Here is a 14,305-nt window from a genome sequence, read left to right as displayed (position 1 = left end):
TTCGAATATAGGAAAGAGTGGAATATTCCAAGGGTAAGTATACATCGTCGGAGGAAATACTCAACCGTAGAGTCGAGGGGCAATTCTTGCATCATATACCTTTCTGTTTCTATTATAGACGCCTAGGAAAGTTGTTGCGACAATAGACAATAACTAATGTCTTCCCTTAGATTCGACTTTCGTTTTTTGGGGTGGGACGTGGAGCCCAACGGCCCAACTGACCCTTTCCATTATGCAGAGTAGAAAAACAAAAATATTGGGGCTCTTTTGAAATTCGTTTCGGTTTAAAAATCTCTTTTCTATTCGATTACATCCTGAGTGTCTCCGTGTTTCAAAGAATAGTTTATAACAAACTGCTGGGCCCGCGGTCGTCTAATATCTGAGGTGGTTATATCGTGATGAGAGTTTCCCTCTCATGTCTGCAGTTCTTTCACTCCCGGAGACAGAAAAATCCCAGACAAACGATTGTTTTGCTATGATGCTTCATCATCTTATTTTCTTTTTGGGAGAAGAGACAATACACTGATTTCCGACGGCCTTGGCCGGCACCGCATAACCTGTTGCGGTGGCGGCCAGAATAAAGAAGAAAAAGAGGAGATTATCAACTGGTCTTGAAAAATCGATCGATTGCCGCCGCGTGACAAATTCGTGTGAAATTGCAAAACATTTAGTTACTCGCACGGTCCAGCACTACACCCTTCCCGCAGGACCAAATTAATATCGCAATCAATTTTTAATTAATGTTTTAGTTGATTGTCAACTATACCTACCGGAATTTAAATTCAGAATTTTTTTGGATGGAGTCATTAACAGCAAGACTGTGAACTTTGATGATAGAGCTATTCTTTTGATGAAATAAACAAGGTTCATTGAATTCGAGCCTGCGGTCTAGAAGATACACCTTATACTATGCGTAAAGAATGCGTATTGTACATAGTACACCCTTGAGAAAAAGATATGTCATCTAATCCTAACAGCGCGAGTTCTACACATCCGGGAAATAAACAAACAACATGTCACCACCAAAAAATTCGATTCGATATACTTATAGGTGATCTCACTGATCCCCCCCTTGAACATGTTCCTGGAAAAATTTTAAGCCCCTGTTTGGCGTATTCATCAAGCAACGGTCTTGTCCTATGTTGGCTAAAATACCGCAATTCAAAAATATAGCTCGGCAAAATAATTTTAAAGTCCGGGATAAGAAAGATGAGATCATTTTGCATCGAGATGGAATGGCTGTCATTGGCTGGTCAAACTGACTTGATGTTAAAGAAGGTGGCAGCTGATGGAGAGAGGGAGGTTTTATGGGGCGGAGTCGCTCCAGGTAGAACATCGTTTCCCGTGAAATAACACGACGGCCGGGTTGAACCAGCGGCGGGGGCGAGCGGGCGCGCGCTCACGACATCCTTATAAAAGCTGGAGCAGAGCGGCTGAAAAATTTACTTTCGAGTGCGACTCAGTTGTGGCGAGAAAGTGAACAGACTCTTCCTCAATCTCAAGAGTTGCCAGTGTATCATTACTTAAATCCAACAACAGTGAAACTTCTACCAGACCATCGAGATCATCTCCAGTTGTTTCTTGTCGTCCTCCCATCGACAAGATAAACCTTAAGGATCAGTATCGACCGCAAATTTCCACAACCATCCAACGTAAGTTGAAATTTTCAAACGCATCGCAGGATGTATTTCCCTAGATTTTCCGAGGTCCGCAGCTCGTTTGTAGGAATATTATTTGTAAATTCATATTTAAATTCATTGCCGTATCTTCGTGGATTAAAATTGGATTTCAGTTAATTTTTTTATAATAATCCTAAAAGAGTTCATTTCCAAAGATAAAAGTGTATTTTTAGTTGACCTTTACCTTTGCGGTCTCCGGTCTCCCTCCTGAATGAAAACGAAACGCAAAGAGCGGATGCAAAGACCAGCAAAGACCGAGAGTGATTTCGTATACCCGGGAACCCTTTTCCCCCTTTCCCCCTTATTCATACGGACCAACGGACGTATGCGTGTTTGTATTTCCTGAAATCGCCAAATGGGGCCAGTTACGACCTAAGTCACTAGCCAACAGGTTAATAACAGGCTACCGGTGGACAATAGAGGGCGAGACATAGAAAGTGGTAGAAATGGATTGAAAGTTGACATGGGAAAAGTGAAAACAGGAGACCCCCGTCAACTTTTGGAGAAAAGGTCAAGAAAGACCTCCCATTTTCTTGTACAAAGACATTTCTATAATGAGATATATGATCTACGAGTTAAAAAGCAACACAGACAAGAACAGGAAGTTGCTGACGTCACTTATCTACAAACAGTAATAAAAGACAAAATCGTGTAATACCTCAAACTCCTCCTTCCTTTTTACTTTTGAAATTCATTGTCAAAAGAATTCTTCTTTACCGGACTTTATACATCTTTTCTCTTCGACAAGCCTTTGGGGGGTTTTAGCTTCATCCTCAAATTTAAAAAAATAAAAAAAATGTCTGATCTCCTTCTCTGTGCTGACCGTGAATAAAAATGCTCAGCGTGTCCAGCGCGTTACACCGTATAAATATAATACATAGACTTTATGCGATCGAAGAACAATAACAGGACAGTGATAAGCAGTTTTCCTACATTGCCATCGCGTTCGTTTCATCCTTTATTTTTATTTTATTTTAAAAATTCTTAAATAACTAAATTTTTTAGCAATTGACATTGACATTTTGCAGAAGTCGACGGTGGAAGGAAGATGGGCGCCATCGACAAGAAATGCATCTGGATATCACTGCTTTTCATCTTAATGGTAAAGTGAACTCATTTCACGTCTTTGATAGATATAGCGGTCGTCTAACGTTCATTTTCCGTATAAAGCCAGCGATTTTGGCATTAGAATTGGACGACAAATCCGTTCAGGAGGTCCATCCAATCTATATCGGCCAAGAAGACGCCATCAGACCACGGTTCATCATTACAGCCCGTGCGTTAGAAGAACCCATCGATCTGATTGAACACGAAACTGAAAGCGAACAAGATGCGACGGAACAGGCGACCGATGAAACCAATGAGACGGGAGAAACCGAAGAAGCGGTGACAGATGAGCGATTCCATAGCACCGAAAGCGGATTATTCACTTCAACATCGGCTCCTTCGTACTCAACCGAAATGGCCTCTACCGTTCCTAGTACCGAACAGAACATCGTAGCTCGGATTGGTGAAGCTGCCGACACTTCAGCTATTCTAATTGACACATCTTCGGTAAGGGATCTATAATTCGTTTCTACCATTCAGTTTTTAATCATATCGAGATTTTTTTTTCCCATTTAAAGTCTATTCACGAAGAAGTAATCAAGGAAGATGATGATCTAAACACTTCGTCGACCAACTTAGACGTCCATCACCGGAGAACAGACCCTGATGATGAAGGAGACCATCAGGTGCTATACGCTAAACTCAAGCATCCCATCAGACCTTCGCTAGGCAATTTTCCTGATCACGTATGTTTTGTTTTTTAGCTCAGAATAAATCTCTATTAGCATAAAGACAATTTTGTTTTGTGAAGACGGAAACATCGGTTGGCTCTATTTTCGGACGGCCATACAACGCTAGACCCTTCGGACTACCACCACGGCCCACTACAACCGATCAGGGTATCGGTCTCTTCCCAAGTTTTCCGCAACGACCAGTTCCTAATCCAGATGGTGAAATACCGTCTCCCGATCACTGGAACAAACCCAACCGATGGGAAAAAGAAAAAGCGGCCAATCAACGTTTCAACATGACTCGAGTTCTAAGTATATAGCAGCATTTTAACTTTATCCTTTTTTAATATTAGCTAGCTGACTTATTTTTATTAATTTCTTTGAAAGATATTGAAGCTGAGTGTCAGAATGACTACATGAAGATCAAACTGCGTTTTAACGGATCCTTCAGCGGCATCATCTACTCCACCGGTATTTTCACTTGAAAGAACATTTTTTTTTAAATATTTTACATCTTTCATGAACATTTATTTTCTCCGAAATAAAACTAGGGTTTGCTTACGATCCACTCTGCGTCTACGTCAACGGGACCGGTCGTGATTACTACGAATTCTACATCCAACTGAACCGTTGCGGTACACTGGGTGGCAACACGCACAATCTGGACAGCCGCAAACAACCGACGGTAAGCTTTTGAATTAAGTGGATTGGAACGACTGGGCCGATCAGTTCTCTGCTTCGACGTGGAAACAACAGGGTTGTCGTACACTCGTTGGGTGATATGTGCTGGTGTAGAATCTTTGGACGGTTTAGTCAAGTTCGAGTGCATAGAAAATGAGCAAAGAAAGAACGGAGAAAGAAAAAGGGAAAGAAACTTTTGACAAAAAGGGTAAGTTTTGCATTGAAGGGCAACTTGGCGTGACGCAATGTCAGAGCCTCTGCATGCATAGTCTCTTTACAGTATCGATAGGACAATAGATGGCAAGACTTGGGGGTTGTTGGCCGGCGAGGGACCGTTACGGGGGCGCACGCGGGCAGATCGCGGGAGAGAGATGACGGGCAGGATTGACAACAAGCCCCGAGTCCGATAAGCTAGTAGAGGCAGTGAGTTTAAGAACCTTGCGCTGGCTGCGTGACTCGATTTTTTTTTTTTTTTTTACTTTTTATTTTTTATTTTCTCTCTCTCTCTCGCTCCGCTTTATTTTGTCGTCACTATTCAACATTCAATGCCGACCGTGTATACATGATACGGTCCCTTTGTGTGATTCATTTCCCTCTCCGTCAAGCCTTTCTGCTGATATTGAATCGGCGATAGATAGAAAAGGAAATCATCCCAGGGTTGTCACCGCAGAAAAACAATTTGGTTAAATAAAACCCGAGAGTGTCATTGCTCCGAGCCTCCGATACCAAAGTTCACCAAGACAGCACAGACCCGGCAAATTCAAACCCGACCATCCTTGAAATTGGACTGACAGCGTTTCTAATTCGACTCTTGATTTCCTTCACTTTTCTCTAATTGTCGTATTGAAACAATTAGAAAAATTTCATGTGGAACACGCTGAGCATCCAGTATAGTGCGCTCATCGAGGAAGAATGGGACGAGCATTACAAGATGACTTGCGAATATGGCTACGATTACTGGAAAACGGTCACTTTTCCTTTTTTAGACGTGGGGTGAGTCGTTGTTTCGCTTTAATTCAATTGAAATATTGGCCATTTGAGAAGTGAACGATTTTTTTTCCCGACAGGGTGGCAACCGGTAATCCGATGACGTTCACGCTCACCCCGCCAGAAGCCCACATGGAAATCCGTTCCGGCTACGGTACAACAGGTGCACGAGTCACTGGACCGGTTCGCGTTGGTGATCCATTGACATTGGTCGTCTACATGCGTAGCCAATTTGGTAGGCTACTATGATGACATTTAATAATCTATAGAATAGGATTTATGGAACAACAATTGTCGCATTAGATGGATTTGATGTCATCGTTAGCAACTGCTTCGCTCACAACGGTGCTACTAAAAAGATCCAATTAATTGATGAGAACGGGTAAGATTTTTCGTACAAATTAATAAGCAAATGAACGACGACATAACAAACAATCGATTTAAATTATAGGTGTCCAATCAACGAAAAGCTCATAAGTCGATTCCGGGGGACATGGACGGATGCGGGACTATACGAAACTCAAGTCTTCGCCTACATGAAAGCTTTCCGGTTCACTGGAAGTCCAGCTCTGTACCTTGAGTGCGACATTCGAATGTGTCACGGACACTGCCCGGTAACATTCCAACGCTCTCTCGACTTCACGATTTCGTTTTTTCTTTATATCCTCACTTGTAATATCAATAATGCAGACTCAACCGTGCTACTGGAGGAACAGTCGCGAGCTAACAAAGCGTGACACGAATTCTGTCGCAAGAAGCGCTAAAGCCAACACGACCCTGTCCGAAAATCTCAGCTTGTTCCAGGCCCTGCAAGTCATCGCTGATGATGAGACGGCAGCTGATGAGTTATCCAATGATTTCACGGCTGATCAAAAGACGAGTCAGAGTGGATCTGATTCAGATCACATTTGCCTCAAACCTGTCGCCATCGGAGCTCTTGTTGGTAATGTTATCAAAACACTTGAGACGTTTTCATGGGTGCAAACAATTTTTATGATTCGAATAATGTTGCAGGTTTATCTGTCTTGATCTGCACGATCTTGAGTATCGTCTTGTGCATTCTGTGCGTGCGTTTGCGTCACCGCTCGCAGTCGGAAAGCTCCCTCTATCACCAGCACTACGGACCACCTCCATCTGTCGACAGTCAGTTTGGCAGCCACAAACATCGATCATCCAATTTTCAGTAGCTTCAAATCACATCAGCCCAACAAGGCATCAACCAACAAAAAAACAGCCATTTACATGATCCGCTTTTAAAAAAATTTGAACAATTTGACGCTTCTTTTTTGTTTTCGTTCGCGCGCGTTTTTTTAAACCCTTTTTTTTAAATAAGCGGATGGGTTAAATTGAACATAACGAACCGGTAATTTGTTAATTCGTGTGGGCTTTTTTTGGATTTCGTTTTCCAATGCGGTTTCTTGATTATAACGCGTTGATGGTAACAACTTTCTATAAAGGTTTAGTGGAGGGGAAAAGATCAGAAATAATCACATTGAATGAATGTTGGTGGGCGTCGCTATCATTTTTACATTTCTTGCATATTCTATATAACAAAATTTTGTTTTCAAGTATTTTAATTCATTCGCCTTGATGCATTGTCGTGATGACGATCAGCTGCGTGCAAATACACTGTGACTAACGTAAAAAAGATGGATTTTTTTGTCGAGTCATCTTTCTCATTTTATTATTGACAACGGACAGGTAGAAGCCGATCAAAAGTGCTTTCAAGTTCGTCGTAGGCACGGGTGCTCACGATGGACTCGAATGCCTTTTCATAAAAATTCTTTTGATCACTCTCCACCCCCCTACTGTTTTTCCTTCTGGTTCCAACTTATCTAATATCTGGATATAATATACCCTCCCAAGCCACCGAAGGGCGGCACGTCTTTCATTAGTTGGGGTGAACGGTGGCAAAAAAAGGTAATGTTTTCCCGAGAAATCGTACCGAATCAAAAGCCAAGGACAGGATGCTAAAACTCTGGAAAACAAAATTGTACAAAAGAATTAAGGAGAAATATTTGTGAGCTCTTTCGTTGTAAGCGTAATGTCATAATGCAGAGATGACTTTCGTCGGACATTTGCTTGAATATTAATCAGTTATTTTTAAGGGGATTCAACATCGGATAGGTGGCCACACAGATTTAAAATTCGGAAGAGTCGGTTGGTAACTTGAAAATTTCGTCAACCGAAGCGTCGTACGTAGAACAACGGTTTATTATTGCCCATACAATATGTTTGTTCGTTGTCAATGTTTGTCGTGACAAGGGAGACATGAAATCCAAATGGTCAATGAGAAATAAACCAACAGGACTTTTTAACATGAACGTGAATTCAACTTCCTGCATCCGTTGTTGCAATTGTTAAAGATTTTATAACTGTTATGCGACATAATCTTTCAATCTTGTTATTTTCGTCCTTTTCCTTACAGACACTGACGTCTGATCTAAACAACATAAGTAACTGTCAATGTCTCACAATATCGCAATTAAAAAAAACGATCAGTTCAGCCATTCTGGAAATAAATTATCTGGCTTTCGTTAAAATTTGAAAATGTTTGAAAGGCGTTAAAGTTACACCACGTAAGTAATTTAAACTCTGATATTTTATTCAAACATATGGAATAAGTTGTGTGAAAGCCCATAGAATGGTACTATCTATCCGTGCAAGAAATAATTGTTGAAGTTTCATCCAGACCACGAATTTTGCGTTTTTAAATTACATATATATTCAAGTATCTTTTGTGACCTTTTCAAAAATATACGAGTTCATTTTTTATAGCAAACTCCTAAAAGTAATATACTTCACGAAAAATCGAAAAAGAAATTACCGCGCGCCAATTCACTTTCTGACAGATGGATACACGATGCCAGATTTCAACAAACCGCCGTCAAAGGCTTTATACCAAAATAAGTGAAATACTATTTTTAGCTTACATCAAAAGTAGATAAATTTGTAGAGAATAAAGATTGGTTTCTTGTATAATTATGATAAATATTAGATTACTGTGGAGATCTATTTGTGGAGTCCCAGTAAGGCACTCTTTATCAACAGCACACAGCAGTCGATCTCTCTTTCTCTTCGTTCGAAATCGAAATCGCTTTCCTCGGCATCAAACAGATATCAATAGCCGCTTGGTCTTATTTCCTTCTGATTTCAAATCCAGATTAAGTGTTACTCAAATTCGTTTTTCAAGCACCATGTCGTCGTTTACGTATCCAATTGCTAAACGCACAGATTTTTCTGAAAACTTGCACGGAATTGCGGTAAAACGACCAAAAAGCTTATTCTTTCGATAGATGTCAGCTGGAATCTGTTTATTTGTTATTGTTCACTTACTCTAAGATGTCAATGTCTAATTTGAAATTTTTTACAAGGTTGAAGATCCCTACCGCTGGCTTGAAGACCCAGACTCTGCTGAAACACAGGAATTTGTTCGTCTTCAGAATGAGCTCACAACACCCTATATTCAGGGGAGTCCAGCTTTGTCCAGTATCAAAACAAGACTGACAGAGCTGTGGAATTTTCCCAAATATTCTTGCCCAACAAAAAAGGGGAATCATTACTTCTTTTATAAAAACTCTGGCCTCCAAAACCACAGGTAAGAATAATAGATGTAATTGACACATATTCAAAAATCTAATTCTTTATGAATTTGGTAGTGTTCTGTTTGTGCAAGACTCTTTAGAGTCGGAACCCAGGATCTTTTTGGATCCCAATACCTTATCAGATGATGGAACTGTATCTCTTTCAATGAAAAAATTTTCAGAAGATGGTGAAATCTTTGCGTATGGTCTTAGTCAGAGTGGCTCAGACTGGAACTCCATTCATTTCAAATGTGTCAAAACTGGTAAAACATTTTGTGACTTGTTATTGGTTCTCAATTCTAAAAGATATGTTGGCAAAACTTCCACAGGTGAAGATTTTCCTGAAGTTCTTGAAAAGATAAAATTTTCTTCAATATCATGGACCCATGATCACAAAGGAGTGTTCTACTCATGCTATCCTGAACAACAAGGAAAGACTGATGGTTCAGAAACCACATCTAATGAAAACCACAAGTTATTTTATCATCGGATTGGAACGCAACAAAGTGAAGATATTCTTGTTGTAGAATTTCCGGAAGAACCCAAATGGCGAATGTAAATTATATTTGCTTTTGTTTAATTTAGCTGAAATGTGATTTTAAAAGTGAAAGATATTACTTTGCAGTCAAGGAGGAGTTACCGACTGTGGACGTTATTTAATAGTAACAACCGGACGAGACTGCCAATACAACAACGTCTACTTTTGTGATCTCACTGCCTTGCCAAATCAAGCAATCAGCGGGAAACTCGAACTGACCACCGTAGTTGACAAGATGGAAGCGGATTACGAAGTATTATAGCCTCAAATATTTTTTTTATTCTTTTTGGGAACTACTTTATCGCATTTATTGTATATTTCTTTAGTATGTAACTAATACCGGTTCAGTGGTGGTTTTCCGTACCAACAAGGATGCCCCCAACTATCGATTGATTCAAATTGACTTCAATCAACCGGAACGTGAGCAATGGAAAACTCTGCTGGAAGCTGATCCCTCAGACGTTTTAGATTGGGTCGCTTGCATAAACAAAGATAAACTCATCGTCTGCTATATGCACGATGTCAAGGTTCGAAATGAGTATTGATCAATGAATTGAATTTTTGTTATTATCGTTTCTCTTTGATTGTCATTATTACGTTTCAGAATATTTTGCAATTGCGCGATTTGCAAAGTGGTAAACTATTGAAAACGTATGCTCTTGAAATGGGTACCGTGCGTGAGTTCTCTGGAAAAAACACTTCGTCCGAATTTTTCTTCCAATTTGGTTCGTTTTTAACTCCTGGCATCATTTATCGATGTGATATCGGAGAATCGGTGGAAGCCGAGCCAACCGTTTTCCGCCAAATTGAACTTAACGGATTCGATCCATCTCTTTTTGAGACTCAGCAAGTTTTTTATCCGTCCAAAGACGGCACACGCATCCCAATGTTCATCGTCAAGAAAAAGGTTATCGATTTTTGGTTTTGTTTTGTCTCGTTATCACGTATTAATTAAATTTGTCTCCCCCTTTTCCAGACTGTCGTCTTGGATGGGACTAATCCTTGTCTTATGTATGGATATGGCGGGTTCAACATCAGTCTTGAAGTACGTAAATAATAAATAAGGCAGAAACTCGCTTATTGATAACTGTATTAATGATAACCCTTTCGATGTTTCGTTGAATAGCCAGCCTTCAGTGTGACCCGAATCGTGTTCATGCAACATTTCAACGGCGTGTTCGCTGTTCCCAACATACGTGGAGGAGGGTGGGTTTATTTTTGTAATTTGTTTTTCCAAATTGGGGTTAAATTCATCTAAACAATTTACAGAGAGTATGGTGAAGCGTGGCACGATGGTGGGCGTCTATTCAACAAACAGAACTCATTTGATGACTTCCATTCGGCCGCTGAATATCTAATCGCCAATGGCTACACTTCCAGCTCAAAGTTAGCTATACAAGGTGCATCTAATGGTGGTTTGTTGATAGGAGCTTGCGTCAACCAACGTCCTGAGCTGTACGCCGCTGGCATTGCCCACGTCGGGTAACAAAGACTCATTATTCCAACTCACGAAACTTAATCCTATTTCTGGCTCTCGTTAATTTCTTCTTGTGCGTCCAGTGTAATGGACATGCTGCGGTTCCACAAGTTTACCGTGGGTTATTGTTGGGTGTCCGACTACGGCAGTCCCGAAGAGAAGGCGGCATTTGAGAATTTGTTGAAATTCTCACCGCTACATAACTTGAAAGTACCTGAAACTGGCCAATACCCGGCGATGCTGTTGCTCACGGCCGATCACGACGACCGTGTCGTGCCGTTGCACTCGCTTAAATATATGGCCCAGATGCATCACACGTTCAGGGACTGTCCAAAACAGGTACGGGGGTTCTTTCAAATGAGGTCTAACCACAATTTTACTAAACAAAGAAAAATAAAAAAATATTTGTTGTTTCTTCCATATGCCAATGTGATTGCCACACAGACCAACCCGCTCATGATACGCATCGAAACTAAAGCCGGTCATGGTGCCAACAAACCCACCTCGAAAATCGTAAGAACCTCCTTAAAAGGAGACGCAATTTCATTTCATTTGATTTCACGTTTTCTTTTTCTGCATAAGATAACAAGAACCTGATGCCGTTTGCTTTTTTTTTTTCTTCTTCCCTTACTTCTTTTTTCACTTGGACAGATTGACGAACACAGTGAGGTCTTTGCGTTTTTGGCTCGTGCCCTGAATCTGGAATTCCAATCGTGAAAATGCGAAGGCTGCAATCAATCCAACTCGTCGAACTCTCTCCTGTTAGGATCATCGACAGAAACGAACTTGGTTAGTTAAGTAGTAATTAATGAAACTAGAAAACACAACCACACAAAATTAAAATTCTTAATCCGTGCAATGTACAACAAACATTATCATTTTTTTTTTCTCTATCCCACACCATGATTCTAATTGGGGTCTTAACTCTAGACTCATAAGGTTTCAATAGCCGAAACGATTACTAAAGTGTCGATCAATACAGAAAATAATGCGCCTTATGTAATACCCTACTATTTAGATATGTTGGAGCATAAGATAAGTTTAAATTAAACGAAAACAAAAAAACCTGTAAGCATGTCGTATATTTACAATGTCACGTATCTGTTGAAGCGAGAGAAAAAGGAGGTTTCTCCCCAGGTGGTGACATCTTTCTCAGAAGGGGAAGCTTAGCAGATGTCTCGTCAATGCCGAAGCACATAATCTTCCATGTATAGAGAGGAACAGGTGAGAAAAGCCATTGTAGTCGTCGTGTCGTGTTTTTATGCTCTTGATTTCACATAGCCGGGAGAAGATAAACTTGAATTATTTGATGGCAATACAACAGAGCGAATAAAGATGGAAAAAAGATAAGGAATTAAACGGAGTAGAAATTCCACGGAGAACTCTCCGCGGAGAGAGATTTGGAAGAGAAGAAAGAAGGCAAACACGCTCATCCCAGAAATAGTTTCGTTTATTCTTTTTTAAACTTTTTACTTTCTGGTCTGGTCGTCTGTGTTTTTCCAATGTTTCTTATTATTTTTCTTTTCGCTCCATTTCAGCCCCCCGTGTGGCTGTGGCTTCTCGCTAGCTGGTTCTTTTCTCAGAGATTTAACAAGGAGGAAGTTTGGAGGGGAACGAACGAAGGCATGGGGCTGGTGATGACAGCGAAAGGATCCCAATATTATTCTGCCAGCAGAGAGCGGGGGCGGGTTTGCTGGGGCGGTGGGGTCTGCAAAACAGCAGGGGGGTTGATACAACGACGACTGGCCCCACATTACACCGACGAGCAAGTAAAGCTCTGTGCTAGCTGGCCAACAGCACAGTTCCTATTTAACAGCCAAAGTAAACAGGACACGCGAGACCGGGGTTATATTTATAACCCTATGCTCTCTTGCTGTAATAATCGTTTACATGGGCCTCGCTTTTTCTTCCACTCGTTTTTTCGCGTGTTCTCACGAGACTATCGTGCTGATTGGCATCCACAAGTGGCGCTACAACTCACCAAGATCTACTCCTCCCTCTCTCTCTCTCTCTCTCTCTCTCGGTCGCAGTGGGAGGGGGAGAAAGAGAGAACGGTTTTAACCTTATAATAAGCTCGCAATAACAACTCGTTCCGTTCGCCCGTTAATAAGGAAGCTTTGCCTGATTCACAGTTGATTGTAAAAACCCCCAACGTGCATAGCTCGTCAATCACGAGTGGGCCAGCTGGGGTTTACGTGCATAAGGCAGCCATCCGCCCACTCACCCGCAATTCTTTTTATTTTTTCCCAGAAAAATAGCACTAGTACAAAGAAAACGGGCGAAAAATCAGGCTGGCTAATTCCAATTCTTTTTTCTTTTCTTTTCTTTTTTTTCTCGCTTTCCTCTTCTACACACTAAGTTCCTTAACTAGATTATAGAAGATCGAAAAGAGAAGGATTTATTGGCGTGATAGGTGGAACTAGGCTTCGCAGACTCTACACTGGGAGAGGGTATTATCGTGAATTTATAGCAGCTTACTGGGCATAGCAGCTTTCTGTTTGACCTCTGGGCGATAAAGGCGTCGCAGGAATGAATCAATCTTCGTAAAATAAAAAAGGGCGAGGGCCGCTTCATCAATTAGTTGTTAACGACACACCGAATCCAATTAATTTATGTAATAAGAATGGTTTCGTCCGTGACCAATTGGATTTTCTTATCTAATCCCCTGCATCTCATTCAAGAGTCGTGGCGCGACCTCTTTTCCCTTATCTAGATTACTTGATTTCCCAGGGATCTTTAGTGCTGGCCATATCAAAAATTTCCACATTTGTGTTAAGACGTAATAGTGTGGCCGACAGGAAGGGGGCAGGTAATCAACAAGTTATTGCCGACTCTTAAATGATAACGATATATTCACCTCTCTATGTTGATTTCTGTTTCTATACTTTTTAAGCCGCCTCGGGGTTTTGTGTTTAATATACCGTGCAGCGACTCAAAGAAATTCCCCCCGCCGGCACCGTAGTCGACGAAGTTTTCAGGCTTTTTTCTCTCCTGCACGCTTCCCCCTCAATCGATAGGTTTCCGAACGCTGGAAGCGTGAAATCGCCGCGCCCCCCTCAGCTGGCGTGTTCGTTTTCTTATCTCGGGTCAGAGTCGTTTTTCCATCGCCTGCACATTTCACACTGTGGTTCAGGCAGTCACTAGACACCTGGCTGTGAAAAACGGAAAAAATCTCCACCCTTTTTCCTCTAGTGTATCAAGAAAAGCATACAACAAGAGAGGAGGGGGGGAGATATAGTTAGTTAAACCTGGAAAAAGAACAAAAAGGTAATATTATATAAGGCCTGGAACTGTGTTGGAATAGAGACTCTCCCTCCTCCTTGCTTCGTTTGTGAGCAGGAAGAAAGATGGAATGAAGTCGAGGTCATATATTAATGCCGGACCTAATGGAATAACAAACGGGGCGTGTGCTTAAGTCATCCGAAGCCGGGCGCCACGCTCGGCTTATACACAAACACAGAGGCGAGCCGTGGCGAAACGAAAAACACCAAAATAAAGGCAAAAAATAACAGAAAGAAAAAAGATACAAGAGAGAGAGAGAAGAGGAAAGTCTATGAAGTCGAGTGAGTTGATGGATGATA

At 41.2% G+C, this 14,305-nt stretch overlaps 2 protein-coding genes across 2 annotated transcripts; both read left to right on the top strand.

Annotated features, from left to right (window-relative positions):
• The first annotated feature begins 1,362 nt into the window (after positions 1-1,362).
• LOC124192153 lies at positions 1,363-6,336 on the top strand. The gene is made up of 13 exons (XM_046585331.1): positions 1,363-1,652; positions 2,708-2,781; positions 2,850-3,233; positions 3,305-3,472; positions 3,538-3,769; positions 3,845-3,928; positions 4,009-4,142; positions 4,995-5,131; positions 5,206-5,360; positions 5,429-5,507; positions 5,577-5,739; positions 5,816-6,068; positions 6,140-6,336. Exons 2-13 carry the CDS (start codon positions 2,728-2,730, stop codon positions 6,310-6,312), a joined length of 2,016 nt encoding a protein of 671 aa, XP_046441287.1. The 5' UTR covers positions 1,363-1,652; positions 2,708-2,727; the 3' UTR covers positions 6,313-6,336.
• Positions 6,337-8,016: 1,680 nt separating this feature from the next.
• On the top strand, positions 8,017-11,722 carry LOC124192878 (prolyl endopeptidase-like). Its single transcript, XM_046586409.1, has 13 exons — positions 8,017-8,388; positions 8,500-8,723; positions 8,785-8,972; positions 9,039-9,264; positions 9,335-9,500; positions 9,574-9,774; positions 9,852-10,154; positions 10,224-10,292; positions 10,374-10,453; positions 10,517-10,729; positions 10,808-11,063; positions 11,169-11,237; positions 11,376-11,722. The coding sequence occupies exons 1-13, from the start codon at positions 8,110-8,112 to the stop codon at positions 11,439-11,441; spliced, it is 2,340 nt and encodes a 779-aa protein (XP_046442365.1). The 5' UTR covers positions 8,017-8,109; the 3' UTR covers positions 11,442-11,722.
• The last annotated feature ends 2,583 nt before the right edge of the window (positions 11,723-14,305 follow it).

Source organism: Daphnia pulex, chromosome 4 (assembly GCF_021134715.1).
Source record: "Daphnia pulex isolate KAP4 chromosome 4, ASM2113471v1".
NCBI classification, from domain to species: Eukaryota; Metazoa; Arthropoda; class Branchiopoda; order Diplostraca; family Daphniidae; genus Daphnia; species Daphnia pulex.
Note: the sequence above shows the minus strand (reverse complement) of the source record. Positions and strands in the feature narration are given on the sequence as shown.

What these genes read in the sequence shown, in the direction of transcription:
- LOC124192153 (XM_046585331.1), top strand. Translation starts at nt 2,728, where the DNA reads ATGGGCGCCATCGACAAGAAATGCATCTGGATATCACTGCTTTTCATC. An exon ending in CACTGCTTTTCATCTTAATG is followed by an intron (nt 2,782 to 2,849) that starts GTAAAGTGAACT and finishes TTCCGTATAAAG; the next exon opens with CCAGCGATTTTGGCATTAGA. An exon ending in CGCCATCGGAGCTCTTGTTG is followed by an intron (nt 6,069 to 6,139) that starts GTAATGTTATCA and finishes ATAATGTTGCAG; the next exon opens with GTTTATCTGTCTTGATCTGC.
- LOC124192878 (XM_046586409.1), top strand. Translation starts at nt 8,110, where the DNA reads ATGATAAATATTAGATTACTGTGGAGATCTATTTGTGGAGTCCCAGTA. An exon ending in TCTGGCCTCCAAAACCACAG is followed by an intron (nt 8,724 to 8,784) that starts GTAAGAATAATA and finishes TGAATTTGGTAG; the next exon opens with TGTTCTGTTTGTGCAAGACT. An exon ending in TGTTCATCGTCAAGAAAAAG is followed by an intron (nt 10,155 to 10,223) that starts GTTATCGATTTT and finishes CCCCTTTTCCAG; the next exon opens with ACTGTCGTCTTGGATGGGAC.